Below are 16,564 nucleotides of genomic sequence, written 5' to 3' on the forward strand. Positions count from 1 at the left end.
TACACCAAGTATCCCTGTTATCTGTGCATGTGGGACAGCAGCGCTCCTGACAGGCATTGGGTGGAAAGAAATTAGCTTCCAAGATCTGCCCTAAAACCGGGTGATCCAAACATTCTACATGAGCCACTTGTTGAAAGAATTATTATATTCCTTCCTCTGCACATGAAACTGGGTCTGATGAAGTGGTTTGTTAATGCTTTGCCAACTGAAGGAGACTGTTTCAAGTACCTCATTTTGGCATTTCCTAGCCTGTCATTTGAAAAAATAAAGACCGATGGCGTTTGATGGTCCACAGATTCGGCAGCTCATTGACGATTAACATTTCATCAGGAAAACGTCAGAAGTCGAAATGAGTGCTTGGTTATCATTCAAAGCCTTTTGTCAAGGCCTTTCTTGGAAACACACAAGCAAATAATTACACAAAAATTGTCCAGAAGCTATTGGTAGCTACAAATTGCTTGGTTGCAATGAGCATCAAGGTGCTTTTTCGGCATAGCCATCTTGGTGCAGTCAGTGATGAGCAAGGTGAACAATTCCACCAAGAATTGAAGGTAATGATAGGACAGTATCAGGGTAAATGCAATGTACATATGATGGCTGACTATTGTTGGAGCATCCGGTGTGATTGTCCTAACACTGAACACTCCAGGAAAAGCTATAAGTGTAAATTTTTACCTTAACCTCTTCTAACAAAAACAGTGATCAGCTCAGTGATGTCGGACTGTTATTCTGAACACAAACTGTATGTAACTCTGGCTCTAAGATATTGCCAAAAACAAAATATTTCTGGGTCTATTTAGACTCTTTTGGAAAAAAATATTTTGTTGGATGATGGTTGAGTTTAAGGTCTAAAAAGAACAATTGTGCATTGATTGATAAAAGAGGTAAATCCTTGCAGCTAGCTATATTAGCAGACACGCTTCCAGTGCTTACATCTATCCACCTAGGTTTACATGTGTTGACCTTTCGCTGGTTTGTGAGTAATTTTTATATTATTCCTAACAGCATTACACCATACCTGTATTGCATATGCCTATATTTTTGTTTTACAGTATATGAACAGAATCAAGGGCTTTATTTTCAGTAGTCTAATTTACAGGTTTTTACAGCACTTCTGTTCACATGGTTTCCCAGCAGGACTGTTATTAGTGTGCTCCCCTTTATGATTTTTATTATTCTTAACCAGTGTTGTAATGTTGTTAGTTTCTGTTTTTGAAAGTGGGAACAGTACTGCAGAGATGAGGGGTGTTACACATTTCCAATGAAAAGGAAAGCAAAAAAAGATGACCACAAATACATGTTTACTCAGAACCTAAATGGATAAACGGTTATGAAAATAGTAAATGCAGGCTTTGGCAGAGTATGGCTTTGCAAATACTAGTAACGCTGTTTAACGTGAATTTCCTACTGTTCAAAACAATTTTTCCCATGTAAAGCATCCCAAGGTTTATGGCCATTTCCCATCTTCAACAACCTATATAGCATGTGAACAGTCTCAATTAAAAGTCTCTATTTCATTTAGAATGTCTGCAGTCTCCTACTATGATTTGCAGCATGTATACAGTGCAACCATCTCCTGCTGTAGGTCTACAGCCTCTGAAAGCTTTTTGTAGCATTACTAAATATTATGGGTTGCAGTTTGTTGAGGTCCATACTTCAGTCCCATGTTACTTATAAGTAAGTAAGTAAGACTGGTATAATTTTTGAAATTTGAAGTAAACCAGCCATCTACAGATGTTGAACAAGTACTATATTTAAGGATTTTTTTCCTGACCTAAAAGGGAAAACATATTGGAGTTTTTCAAATTATTTTCTCTTTACGATAAATATTGTATTTGAATAATTTACATTTTTATAGTCAGTCAGCAGATGAAGTTATGGTGTGTTTTCTGCAAGTTTAGCTGAGTATCCTTAAAAGATGACTGCTGTGTAATAGGTCAAGCTTAAATGTTCCTATATGCACATAGGCTTTAAGTAAAGGAGTGGGAAGAAATGTGAGTAAGAAACTAAAGACGTTTGTATTTGCTTAGTGGCAACACATCCTCCGTCCCTTTGCAGTTTCGGCCACAGCCTTGTAAATCCTCTAGACTGCAAGGGGGCATGCCGGAATGTAAGGAGTTTTCTATACAAGTATTTGTTAGCAGTGGCCATGTCACACAGAAATGTCCACTGTCTAAGACTGACATCACCACTACTTTGAAAGCAGTGGCCCATGGTGGTATTTAAAGTCCTATAGGCCAAAATTAGTTACAAGACAAAAAGGTTGTGTTTTTTTCAGTTTTATAAGTAGAAAGAAATGGTATTACACAAGAGTTAGACAAAAAATTAAATTAGCAATGCATTTGTAAGATTCTTTTAGACAACAAGTGCTTAAAAATATAAGTTTGGTTATAGAACAGAATGAGAAAACTGTATAAAGGCTCTGGTTTCCAAAAACTCTCATACATCCTAAAGCATGTATGTGTTTCTGTGAAGTAGTATTGGCTTGTGGTTCCAGCAGGTCAATAATTTTACAGTGCACCCCAAGTCAATGTATCAACTATACAGAGTGTACGAGGCAGAAACAAGCGCCAACCTCTTTAGGAGTCATTCTGATACATTACACAGGAAGAATAAAGCAGATCTTTATAAGACAGACAACTACAGATACCTTATACATTTCAAAAAAAAATTTATTTTGCATCACTAAATACAGAAATAATGTACAAATATACACTGGGTAGCTGCTGGTCACTGAATTGAGAAGGGATCTGATGATCATCAGAACTCCAGTTATTTCTGGCTGGTTGCTCCTGATAGATAAACAGTCACTTTAGGTCACTGATTTTCATAGAATATGCCATTTGGTGGCAAGCTGAGAACCCTAAAATAACTAACCTGGAAGGGTCAATAAAAAATTGACTAAGTGTCGATTTGATTTCACATGGAAATCACTGCATTGCATGTTGAACTACAGACCATCTCTGATCACCTTCTACGCAAAGTCATCCTTTTGTTGGTAACAAAGACTGTACAGAACATATCAGGAAGCACTTGAACGCATGTTTTTGGAGGCTGCCAGCATTGCTCGGACTTTAGCCATGAGATCCTGAAAAAAACAAAAAACAAAAACATTTGTATGCTTGTTTTGCTGTTCAGAATACAAAAGCATAAACTGCATGATACATTATAAATGTCAGTTAAACAATTTGATTTTTTAATAAAAGCACAACTGTGATGTTTTATTCATAAACTGCCAGTAAAATTTAATGGTGCAATCAGGGTGTCAAATGATCCAATAAGCTACTTTACATTGTGTTCTATTTTTGTGTGATTACATTTGTAACACTGTTATCTGCCAGCTTGTTCTTTATGGTTCCGTGTTGACGCCAAATAGACCCATTCCAACAAAGGTTACTTGTGTACCACATGCATGACAACTTCTGTTTCAGGAATCAGACTCTAGCTTACAAGGGGAAGATTAATGCCTGTACTGTATTAAATATGAAGGCAATTAAGTGATGACATTATTCCCTTCTGTCTTTTTTAACCACAGGAATTATTAGCTTACACTGTAATTTATAATACATTTCAAATTGCATTGTTTATCATATTCATTCCCCGTAAATACTGGCAAAATCAAATTACAAAATAACATTATGTACACAGTTATTTAATTATCAGTAGTTTAAAAACACAACATTCTAAGCAGAAGCAATTTGTAAATTGAAGTACTCCCCATTTGCACTTTCATTCGTAAGTAATAATTATTATGTACATGATGACTGTTATGACATGAACGTCCAAAGCCTGGTTTTGTCTGGCCCCGAGAGATTATTCATGGCGATTGTACAGCTTGTGCAAATCTGGTCTGTGGTTCCATCCATTAGGAGATCAATTAAAAAAAAAAAAAAAAAAAAGATCTAAAAAAAAATGTTATTGTTAACTATTGAAAGTAATGGGAAAGAAGCAAACTGGTAGTCTGCAAGAAATGTTGGTTCACGGCTGGCTGGTGCGTCTCTGGACAGGTTCTGGCATCATGACATCACTCTGGGGGCAGTTTCTTCCCCTTTTGAGTGACACACGGCTCCCCATGCATGGGCGGTCCGCAGTCTGTGAAATTAGTGGTCCACGACGTCCAAAAAGGTGGTGACCACCGCTTTAGGAGACAATACGCATGAAGAAGAATCCTGCTGTTTTCTTTATGTTACTGCAACCCCCTAACAATAACTACAGGTAAATTTTACTGTCCTAATAGGAGGCTTTGGGCACTGGGCTAAGTGAAGCAAACATTTAGAAAATGTCTTTAAAAAAATGCAATATTTATAGAGGAACTGATGCAGATCCATTTAGTTTTCCCATAGATCTGTACCTAACCATTGTGGGTGATATTTTGAGTTTTGGATTCAAGTGAGCTATTCTTCCAGGGTTACCTGTAATTTGCAATATATATTGCAAGTAGATTAATATATAGATACATGGATTTAGTATTTGAGACCTATATCTTTATCAGGAAAATACTGCCATTTATTATGTTGTGTAATTTCAGATATCCCACAAGTCTCTACTCCTATACACTGAGCATCCCTGCATGGTATCCACGTGTTTAATTACTTCATTCATTTAACCCATGCCCTATGCTGACACTACCAATTAGGGTCTGATTTGTACTAGTGATCTTAACAATGGTTAGGCAGCTTAGTAGATCCAGATAATTAAAAATATTTCACGCAGCAATTACCACTCATTAGGAGCAAGTGAAATGTGAACCTGCAAGCTTAACCCTTAATTTTCAGCCCACCATAGACACTGAAGTGGGATCCAAGTGCACTTGCTAAGCTAATCTTTGCAAAGGCTACATAATCAGGAGTGTTTAAAAATAAATGCTTTGCTGTTTAATAAACTGGATGTAATACTACTAATTACATTTACATAACGCTTACATATAATAAGCAATTGTATGGCAATTAAGTCTGGTAATATTGCACAAATGAACACAGACCATGAGTACTCGGAAATGTCATAACTGACACAAATCTGTTATATGAACTTTTGATTTTGTCTAGAGGAATTTTCTTTTTTATAGAGTTCAGAGTTCACTTATCTTAATAATGCAATAAATTTCTTTTTACCTGTACTATTTCAAATAACAACATTTACATTAGGTATTGTAACATGGCCAAGTTAACCTCAAAATATGATGAAAACATTGCATGAATAAGGCAAATACTTCTTGGCCCAAACTCCCTGACATCCCTTTTGGCCTTTTAATTGCCTAAATAGGATGGTCTCAGAAGTTGAAAGTAGATAAGGTCAACCCCCATAAAAAAAAAAAAATCATATACACGAGTTGAGACAACCATTTTTAGTACATGACTAATCTAATCTGGTTGCATAACTACAATTCTTCCCAAAAATTAGGCCGAAAGTGGAATTAGGTTCTACTTTTACAAATTTTTATTTAGGCAGGGGCACTACTGCAGAAAGGCAGAGGCAATGTCTCTTCTAAAATAAGCACTATTACCTGCTTGACCTCTGCAAGGAACTACACATGCACAGCTCAGTGTTGGTTGCCAAGGTATGTAACAATCCCGGCTCCTGCCCGCATGTGTGGGACTTACATCATACCAGACTGGGCAATCAAGTAGGGTCAGGACCATATAGGAAAAAGGAAGGAAGGAAGGAAGGAAGGAAGAAGACGGCAGTGCCTTGCAATGGAATGAATACTTTTTATTGCCTTTATAAAAGAAATGTTTGACGACATCATACTGAAGACTGCAAGTTTACCACAGAAAAACCCTCATTAAACAAGATTTTTGATGAGATTCTGTCCTACAGTTCATTTAGTGGGTAAGAATTTGAAGTTCTCTACTGGGTGCTCAAAGCTAAATTATTCTGCAGCTGACATATCTATTTCTTTCAGAAAGTACTGATAGTGAGCCACTTTACTTGTGCTATATGCAAGAAGTGATGATTAGGAGAGATCATAGAGCTGCTACAGTCGACATATATTATTACCTGAGTTATTTTGGTCTGAACTGAAGAGACAATTTGTGACGCAATATGGCCATCTTTGTCCTGGGAGTTATCCCTACAAATAAACAGGAATCAGTTACAACAGAGCTACAGAAATTTAAACAACGTGTCTAATATTGACTGTAAATGCATTTAATCAATTAAATGTAAATAGTTTGTTAGTTTTATAAGTTTAGTTTGTTGAAAAAAATGATTCTTTTTCTAAATAGCTAAATTATAATAGGTTACCTATAACGTTCTTGGCTGGACCCTCTGCTCTCCACAGGAGAGATACTAGTTGAATGTGTTGAACTTTGTGCTCCTTGTCTGCTGGGAGAGCGGGAACACGACCTCACTTTGGATTTAGATTCTGGTCTGGAATGCCTTTTCTTACGATTTTCATATGGACTACTGCAAAAAAAACAAAAAAAGGCAATTAGAACAAAAAAAGGACAATGCAGGGATACAAAAGAAAGTTACAAAAGAAAGAAATATTCGTCATGTTAAAAAAACTGCTGATTAACATAAATACAATGTAAACCAACATAGATGGACCTACTATGATTCATTGTGTGACCTAGGAGACACGTGAAGCAGACAATCAGCTGACATTGTGTCCACATTTACTGAATGAAATGAGAAGGGTCTAAAATTATCCAATATTTCCAATAAGCTGAAAGAGCTGACAGTAATACATGTAGAAATCTAAAAGTAAAATTTTATTCTGCCAAAAGCAAATATTGACATCATCTAACTGGATATGCTGCACTGCCCTGAGGTGTCATTGGAATGTTGCACTTCACCTAAAGACAATGAAATATCAACCAATCAAAAGAAAAAACTGAAAACTTGAACCTTCAATATATTCAATATTAAATTATGTACTTAATGTAACAATACAAAAGGGGTACAAAACTTTATGTAAATACTTAATCTCACACCCTCCGAGTGGTGTGTTTTGAAGGAGTCAGAGTTTATATGAGGCATCTTAATAATGCATTTTTTTTTCATTTTACATAAGCCAAATAGGAACACGCACAATATTCTTTTTGTAAAATAACAAAACAAAAATTCAGTTTCACAGATTTACTTACAATACATAACCATGCTGAAAAATTGCCAATTCAAACTCAAAATATGATGAGCACATAGCATGAACAAGGGTTATTTCGGTAAGAAACTAGGTAAACAGGCAAATTATGCTTGGCCCAAACTTCCTTACCTTGTTTTTGGGCCTTTAATTGGCTTACCAATAGGAAGGACCTCAAAAGATGGAAGTGGATGAGGCCAACCAGAGTGGTGTGTACTACATCTTGTATTACAGTTCATCAACTGTTTAATTTTCACAAGTATTACCTAAATAAATAGATGTTACCTGGCAAGCATTTCCTAGGTCCCAAGCCAGACACAGCTGGTGGATTCACACTTATAACCTTCTGTAGCGATATGTCATACTTTATGACTTCAGATGCATGTTACTCTGATAAACTGTCCCTGTTGAAGTACCTGCACTACAAGCTAGAAAACAATATTTTAACATTTCTTGCTGCACACATCTTCCCTATATTCATGCACAAGGGTGACCCAGATCTTCTATGATCCCAGTCACATCCTAGGTTTTCACACTCCTGTACAGCTTAATATGGCTATATATGTACTCAAACATATTAGAAATAAAAATAAGGAAAGGTTTACACCTTTATTTTCTATTTCAGGTAGGTTCAACACTCCCCTTGTCATTTGCGATCCAGCACGGTGTAACATGCACATCTACCAGATCCAGCGTTATGTGATTCTTAACTTTTTCTGTCCTGTGCCTTAGGTTCTTTCCGAAATCCTGCCAATTATCAATAATCTAAACGTATACATATATCCGACCTGTCTACTCTGTGCGTCTCACCTTAACCCAAAAAAGCCATTTAAGCGAAACTCGTCGGGCCTAATGGGACCTCAAACTCGTGTCTAACATCTCCATAGTCAGCAAAGGAGAAACTAACTGGGTTCAATAGAAACTCTTTGTCCAGTATACAGTCCAATCAAACCCCATTGATATGTATGGGGACTGGACTAATAAATCTATTTCAAATTACTGAAGATATGTATCAATGTTTATATATATATATATATATATATATATATATATATATATATATATATATATATATATATATATATATATATATATATATATATATATATATATATATATATATATATATTTATACATATGTATCATGACTTATAATAAAGCACAAATTTTTGACAAGAAAATCCCCTGCTGCCCTATTCTATATTTTTTTTTTCTGATTCAGAAAAGGGACAAACTTTTCCTATTCGACGATTAACACCTTACCACATTTCCATAAACCCCAATCATGTAATTCTAATTTGAGCTGGAGCTTTTCTTTAACCTTTAAAATGTAAAACTGTAGTATGTTATGAAACAATATGCATGGCTAATAACATCCATGTAGATAGACTTGTGTGAATACTATAAAATAACTAAGGAAAAAGATATGATGTAATGTAAGTCTCTAAGCCACATCCTGAAGCTGCTGGAGCAGTGCATTTAATAGCACGCTGCTGCCGCCGGTGGCTGGTTAGCATATGAAGATGTGGCTCACAGGGCACAATACACAGAAATAGATTGAGCCACTTTATATCCAAGCTCTTATATGTACTGTTTTGAAATTTATTTACTGAAAGTTTTTTTAAGCAGAAAATCTGATTTGCTGGATCATAATACCTGTAGATTACATGTTGTAAAAGGGGGAAAGAACTTTGTGAATGTGGGCACATCTGCCTGTCAAAATTTAAATCAATGTGAAATGGGGGCCCTACCTTCACACCAGTATAAAAAAAAACAAAACAAAAAAAACGAACAGCTTTATTTTATATGTATTAGTTAGGAGTTGTACAGCATGTTTTAGGACACCTAAACAAGATGCTTATTTTGTGAATACCGGCAGCTGGATCTTTAATAGACCAAAGTAACATTAAACTACATTTACACTATACTACTAAAATTATATACACAGGTGGTCAAATACAGGCTGATGTATGAAAACCTTTGGAAAGAAATAGAGGGGCGGCTTATCACAACTTTTTAGAGCTTAGCTTTAACGTTCTAACCTGCAGTCAAAAAATGACTTCTTGAATCTGGTTAGCGGTCACTTTTATTTATTCTACTTGCTAAAAATTAAACACGGCACTAGTTTGGATTAAATTTTTTCCCCATAAAATTCACACAATACAGGAAGTTCTGCAATAAACATCCGTGGCATCAATTACATCCAACCCGTAACACAGACATGTAGACTACAAATAATCTTTTTTAACATGGACCCATTCTATATCAAGACTGCCATTTCTCAAAATCTGTACTGGAATATCAGTAAACATTATTTAAAAACAAGAAAACGGAAAAAAGGGGCTTTTAAGGCAGAAGTGTAGTGAACATTTACTTTCAACGTGCAACAATTACAATAATAAGGATAAATGGTGATGAATAGAAGTCCAAAAGAAAAAAAAACAAGGCACAGCTAAATGCAGTGTAAGGCTTGAAGAAAACCGCTTGAACTTAAGCTTAGGGTGCTCTGTACTTTTATCCTTCTTACAAACCTCCCCAGCAGGGGTGTAACTAGTTTTGCCTTCCTTCTCTGCTGGCTCGTAGGGTGCTCCTCTCCTGGGTTGCGGCACACAGTTCTCTTTTTCTTCCAATGAGGGAAGGCTAGATCAGGCAGATGCACCCAAAGAAATCTGGCTGCTGTCTTATCGAGTCACAATCTACCTCCCTTCCCTGTCCATTAAAATGCAGAGAAAGGAAAAGGCAACAAAAAGTCAGTTAAAAGTGAGCTCTCCCCTTTTCAGGGCTATTAGTATGTAACAGTTACTATCCTGCTCCCAAGAGACATCAAATGCTACTTACTATACTAGAGTTATCAATGAAAGAATAGATGCAGATCACACCTAACCATTCAAAATTGCATCAAACCATCAGAAAAAATATGCCCATATTATTATTAAAAAGATTTAGTGATCAAGTTTGCTGAAATCGTTTTCTTGCATAGTTAGTTACTTTTAAAAAACAGACAAGCATGTAATAAAACTGAACCTCTTACATACAAACAACTTAGTATTTTAGGTTAAAAAAAACTTCATTTTACTATCTTCAAAACAGACTTAAGGTTCCAGAATAAGGAAGCATCTTTGTAAATGAACTGTTCAAGATTCTCCTGGCACTGTGCAGACAGGACCTGAAGAGAAAATATGCCAAAAAAAACAATGGAGAAGATAACGCAGGAAAGTAATAGGCGAGACAGCTCAAAGCAAAGGGAAACCATGTCCGAATTTCAATTTATCTTTTAGTAGATGTTTTACCATTTACCCCCCCCCCCACACACACACACAGAAAATAAGCCCCAACAGAAATATATTTGTTCAATTGAACCTCAATTGTAAATCCTGCTAATGTTAAAAGAAATGAACAAATAAAACAGAAAATGTATTAAATTAAAACCTAAATAAAGGAAAACTAAAAGTAAGGAAAAAGTCTTATGTAAATAGAAATGGGTTAATTTCCTTTTTATCGGGCTCTATATGATAACCTCATACATTTCCTTTAAGAAATGTGAAAAAAGTCATTTTGGTTTACAATTCCAGTCTTTTCAGCCTTTTATAACCTCATGGTCCACAATGCCCACAACCATGTATTAAGTCTAAAAGATGCCCAAGAACCTAAAACAAACAAACAAAAAAAAAACTACAACAATGAGCAATTGGGAAGACTTTTCAAGAGCTGTGTTATGTTCAGATACAGTTTAAAAGCTTGATAACTTGTGGGCAAATTTGTTAATAACCCTCCATGAAAAAAATACGTACATGTATATTTTGCTTTGGAATGTCTTGAAATGTATTTTCTGCAGACTGAAGTATTTTCACCCATGCCAGATGCAGAAACACCACTCCAAATCAGAGCCAACAAAACATGATTCACAGTAGGTATTATGTACTGGACATGGTAATGTGACTGACAAAGCTCCAGTTTTGTTTCAACTGACTAGAGACTTTCTCCCATTTGTCCAACCACATTGTGACTTGTCAATTTGCAAACATTTGGGAAATTACAGTCATTGGTATAGTCCTTTGGAGACTTCTTCCAATTAGCCTATGGTCATTCACAAAGTTATGGATGGTGCAATTAGACACTAATAAACATTGACCTCAGAATTCAGCTTGTACCTCTTTAGCAGTTGTCCCTAACTTTTTTGTCTGCCATTCTCATTATTCTACAGCCCACTCTGGGGTCAATTTTCTTGCTACCACATCCAAGGATGTACCATGGGCCCAAAACGTTTTATACTTATGTGTTTCCCTTTAATAAATGTTGCACAAAAATATAGATTAAGTTAATACCAGTTTGTTTGCTTTATGTTTTGAATGTTAGCAGCAAGCGTAACATTTTATGCCATAGGGTTTATATTTGAGCCAATGTATTATTCATTACAGGTAAAGGTTGATGTTTATATTTGAATATATACAGCAAATTTTTTTTTCCAGGAAACTCATTCGACTGTCTCAGAGTGACACATGAATATATCATACAGATGTTAAGGCGACTACATTCGAATAGTATAAAAGGTTAATTTTTTGATAGGGGACGTGTGATACTAATTTAGGAGAAATGGCAATTAAAAAAGAAAAACCCTCCTATCTAGTAATTTGTAAAAAAAACATATTTCCCAGGCCAATTTAAAGCATATTTGTTTAATAAGCAAAACTAATATTTTTCAGTTGCTGTGCTTTACATATCAAAGCCATTCAAGTATACATGGGGCAATTTCTTTTCATTGCAATCAATCATAAAAGGTACCAAAGGATTTGTTCATGGCTGAATATTTATTGATTTAGTAAATTAAATAAATTGTATTTACAAGTAAAAGCATAGCCATAGGTGGATTTCTACTTATCAGTAATGATAGTATTCAGGCTTCCCTCTGGAAAGGTTCTCTTTAATGATGGGCATAAAAGTTGGCTAAAATATCTATTTTCAAAGTTTCTGGAATGAGGTTCCCATCACATGAACATCTAAGACTAGAAGGGAGGCAGAAGATGATCAGTAGTGTTAACAAACACCAAAAGCACAAGTGATACTAGGCTCTGGGTCTCTGATCAAAATACCTTTCTAATTTGGTTATTTAAAAAGCAGTTAACATAAAACTGTAAAGGAAAAGGCTAATACAGAAGAGCTCTAACACAATATTTCTTCAAGCCTTGAACGACTAGTTTGAAATACTTCAGATTTTAAAATTGAAGCAGAAACTAACCAAGTCAAATTGGCAACAAGATGTTTTACCTTTAACTTACTTTTCACATGTAAAAGATATAAAAGAAAAACAGCCTTCTAGATAATTGGTTCCTCACCTGTACATGTATACATTATTTATGGCTCATTTATTCAGCATAAAGTCGGGTTTCACGAATATTGTAAGCCCAAACCACTTGGTAGATAATGTTTGATCTGGGCATTTTAACGTTTTAATGTTCTTAAAAAAATTAACACTGAACCAGAGTCATGGGAATTAAATATTTAATTTCCCTGCTTAAATCAAACAGAAATCACTGGAAGCTAGACAATGGAAAATATAAATGTGGGAAAATGTAACATAAGATTTAATAACGTTTTATATGAAATGAAGTATAAATAAAATATTCAATCCAATCTGTAATCCAATCTATACAGTACAGACCACTAAACACTTAGATCAGCAAGAGATGAAATATGTTAGATCAGATCCACCCCCCCCCCCCCATTCCCCTATATATTTTAACATTATAGACTTTGGATAATAACGTGGACCAAATAAAACCACAGTTTAGACCTAAACACTTTGAAAGACATGCTTCAATTACTTTTTTTTCCAGAATATCCACACAAACGTACTGATGGATAGATCAGTAAAAGATAGAACTGTCTGGTTTTACTGCAGTTTGTGAATCTTGGAAATTATTTTACCTCATGTCTGGGGAAAACAGTTGTCATGTTAAGATTGGAAGTGAAAGGAATTTAAACATCAAAATGCAAAGAATTAAAAATGTTTTTAGGTAAAGAAATGCTGGGACCTCTCTAAAAAGGGCCTCCTAGAACAGTAAAACCTGAGAGGGGTTGTATATATTGTATATATTATATAAAAAACTAAAGGCATAGCAATATATACTGTACTTATAAACATTATCTATATACTATCATGCATGTTCATCGACACAAATCCTTGGGGTTGGTATAGATAGAACGTTGTTCTTTCCCCAGTTTAAAAATCAGAATCATACACTCTTTGATTCATTTAAAAAAGAAATTGAAAGATGACAAAACAATTTTCCCTAGGGACAGAAACCATTCTCTGTGGACAGATGTAATCTGGAAATGTTATCCGTAATAATGATCAAAGAGTGGTGATCATGGGAAAAGACTGTAAAGCTGCGTACACACCTGCAATTTTTCTCGTTGGAAAGGATCTTTCACGATCCTTTCCAACGAGAAAAGACTGCACGATGCATGAACGATGCTGTACATACAGCACCGTTCATGCTCTATGGAGAGGGGAGGGGGAGAGCGACGGAGCGGCACCCTGCTGCGCGCTCTCCCCTTCCCTTTCATTAGGATCGGTCGTCGTCCATCGTCCATGGATCCGCCAGGACGGTCGTCGGACGATGACCGACTGTACACACGGCAGATTTTCGCCCGATAATTGGCCGATACCGATTATCGGGCGAGAAAAATTTGCCGTGTGTACGCAGCTTTACTGTTCAACAAGATAATAACATGAAATCAAGATGGCAGGCAAACATTAGGTTTGAACTTGGCCTGTTCACTTATCTTTGGATAAACTTTCCTTTTCAATGGTTCAGTTTCTTAACATCCCTTAATACCAAAATACCTTTGTGTAGTAACAGCAGCAAAAATCCTCACTTTATGGTGAAATACCTAGTAGTACTCTGCATAGACTTTTCAGTGTGGAATGCTGTTCTGTGTTACAGTGCCAAAACTAAGTTGTCTCTGGGGTGCCTCTATATAAGAGGTAAGGGCTACATTGCAGAGTGCTTATATTATAGAAGTGGCAGCTAAAAATAAACCTATTTACAGTATAGTACTTTTTACAGTATATTTCTGTCTGCAGTTTCATAGAACAGTAAAAAAAATACATCAAAAAAAGATTTATCTATCAAGTATTAAGTACCAACTTGGGAGCAATAAAGACTGGCAGCTTGGATTTTGATACTGGTGGAGGAGAGTTACAAAACTTCAGCTGAAAACAGAGGGAGGCAAACAAGAATTGGGATCTGTGCAGCTCATTCCTAACTCTCTCTGTCTATACCACAAAGGTCATAGTCTGGGAAGAGGCAGGGACACAGCATGAAGAAGACCCTGTTCACTAAGGGTCATATCTTACACATGGAAACAAGGAATGAGCTTGTACTCTCCTCAGGAAATTCACACAAGATTATTGCAGCTGAATGTTTTTTTCTCTGAAGCAATGAATAGGATGAAATGCTGTATTTTCCAGAAGAGATAGCGCTGCAGTTTTAATTAAAATCAGTCTTTTATCAGTAATAGCTTATACGGAAACATGCCTTTTTCTGCTTAACATTTAATACTCTGCTTTGTCCATTAGGTGAATATTTCTCTACACATGACACCTTCGATACTTAACTTGAAACTGGTATTGTCCAAATATGTAGAGCAATTTCAACTAGAGACAATAGCAATTTTGGCTATATTCTTAATTCTCAACAATTTTTAAATACAAATCTATGATCTCTAGTTATCCAAAGACATAATTTGATCTCTTTTATACAATAGATTAATTCATAAACCACAACGCTTCTATAGTTCTACATACAAAAAAAAAATTGAAGAAGCAAAATAGTGGTAATGCACCCTTTTAAAATACCGTTTAGCCCCAACAACTCCCTTTATTCCTGACAATTTTCACCCCTTTGCTAAAATCAATTTAGCTTTAGGCACCCACCCCCTGGTAATCTTGCTCTTTGCATCACTGTATCATTCAACATGTCTACACAGTTGCCATCTTGTTATTCAGTTTGTCTCTAAAGTATTATTAAGACTTAGTAGTTTGTTTTTACCTTTTTTTTCCTTTAATGTATGACATACCCCATCTTTTACACTTGTGGAACATAAGTCAAGGATATAATAACATACCCTTAGCCATCTTCAAAATCCAATGTTTCCACAATCAGGAAGGTCATTATTGCAGATAGGGACAGGCAATATCCTTTCTGCAATAATCTCGCCTTACCTGCCTGATTGTTTCAGATACCAGACAAAAAGCTGAGCTGTGCATGGTATGCATCAGCTTTGGTTTTCTGGATACCTAACAATCCAGACTTCTTCTACCCATGCTGGGAATGGATGAAAGTTATGCCCATCCCCAGCTGGCCCAATCAAGATGGTTGAAGAGCATTGACAAGGGAGGAAAATGGCAGCGCCCTGTAAGCACTGCAACTTTTAGTTCCAGTTTAACCTTGTTCCCGCTCATACTAACCTATCCTTCACTTCACAGCTCTGTACCTACTACGACACCAAAGGTTGAACAGTCTGATGTTTAGATTTTCCTACCTGGGATGCTTAGTTTAGTGTAAATAAAGGAAGTGTGTGTGTGGCCAGGGGATAAGTGCACATTGCTGGAAAGAAAACATATATTATAAATTCCACTTTTTCTGGAAATCATAGGCACAAACTATAAGCTCCCAGGAGCTACATTATTTAAAGCATTAAACAAAAGATAGAAATAATGAAAAGTATAAATTTCAACTACAGCAACAAAAGATGAACAATATTTTCCTGCATGTTTAAATTTATTGTCAGACCACACAATGGTCAGAAATACAATCATTTGCGTACACATAAAGCTAGGAGTATTCTCCAGTATACATGAACATTTACAGACTTTCAGATGGTTCAGATGCATTGCTTCTCTACCAATTTAGGAATAAAGTACAATGAAGAATCAGGAATCTGGATGATAGTCAAGTGCCAACAGAAAGAATCATACAGTGGGGGGAAAACACACAAAGCTCTTCTTACCACCACAATGGGAGACTGATCTTCTATGGGCAGAGGAACGTGCTACAAAGCACAGCAAGATCTACAAACCTGGAGATCTTCATTATCACATCTGTTTCCGGATGCTTTCACAAAATGACTAACCATATAACTTGTAAGTAAGTACAAACACTTGTAATGCCTGTTTTTTCAGACAAACACTTGTATTTGTTATAAAAAATGAAAAAATCTGAAAGGTAAAGCACAGCAAAAATGAAAGGATCCCTGACCTCAATTAACCCGAGACCAGTGGATACATAAATTCTCCAATAAACCAAACATTTTAAGTTCCACATATAAATCGAAATGAGGGCGGGCAAGCAAGCCTCAGAGAACATTAACAGAACATTGGAGAACATAAAGAAATTAATAAACAAATTCACAATGGGGCACAAGAGTACATTCAAGCTTTCAGTTCATTTAACTATATGGCACACTATGAATGAA

The 16,564-nt window shown here is 35.8% G+C and overlaps 1 protein-coding gene across 1 annotated transcript in view; it reads right to left on the reverse strand.

Moving 5' to 3' along the window:
* Window positions 1-2,651: 2,651 nt before the first annotated feature.
* The window catches only part of SFSWAP (splicing factor SWAP), a 60,797-nt gene continuing 46,884 nt past the window's right edge, over window positions 2,652-16,564 (reverse strand). The window contains exons 16-18 of the mRNA XM_072415720.1: window positions 6,244-6,405; window positions 5,998-6,070; window positions 2,652-3,088 (exon numbers count right to left, since the gene is read on the reverse strand). Of these exons, the coding sequence (XP_072271821.1) occupies window positions 3,023-3,088; window positions 5,998-6,070; window positions 6,244-6,405 (301 nt within the window). The 3' untranslated portion in view covers window positions 2,652-3,022. The remainder of the gene's footprint in view (window positions 3,089-5,997; window positions 6,071-6,243; window positions 6,406-16,564) is intronic.

The sequence above is a fragment of the Pyxicephalus adspersus genome, chromosome 6, assembly GCF_032062135.1.
Source record: "Pyxicephalus adspersus chromosome 6, UCB_Pads_2.0, whole genome shotgun sequence".
NCBI lineage: Eukaryota > Metazoa > Chordata > Amphibia > Anura > Pyxicephalidae > Pyxicephalus > Pyxicephalus adspersus.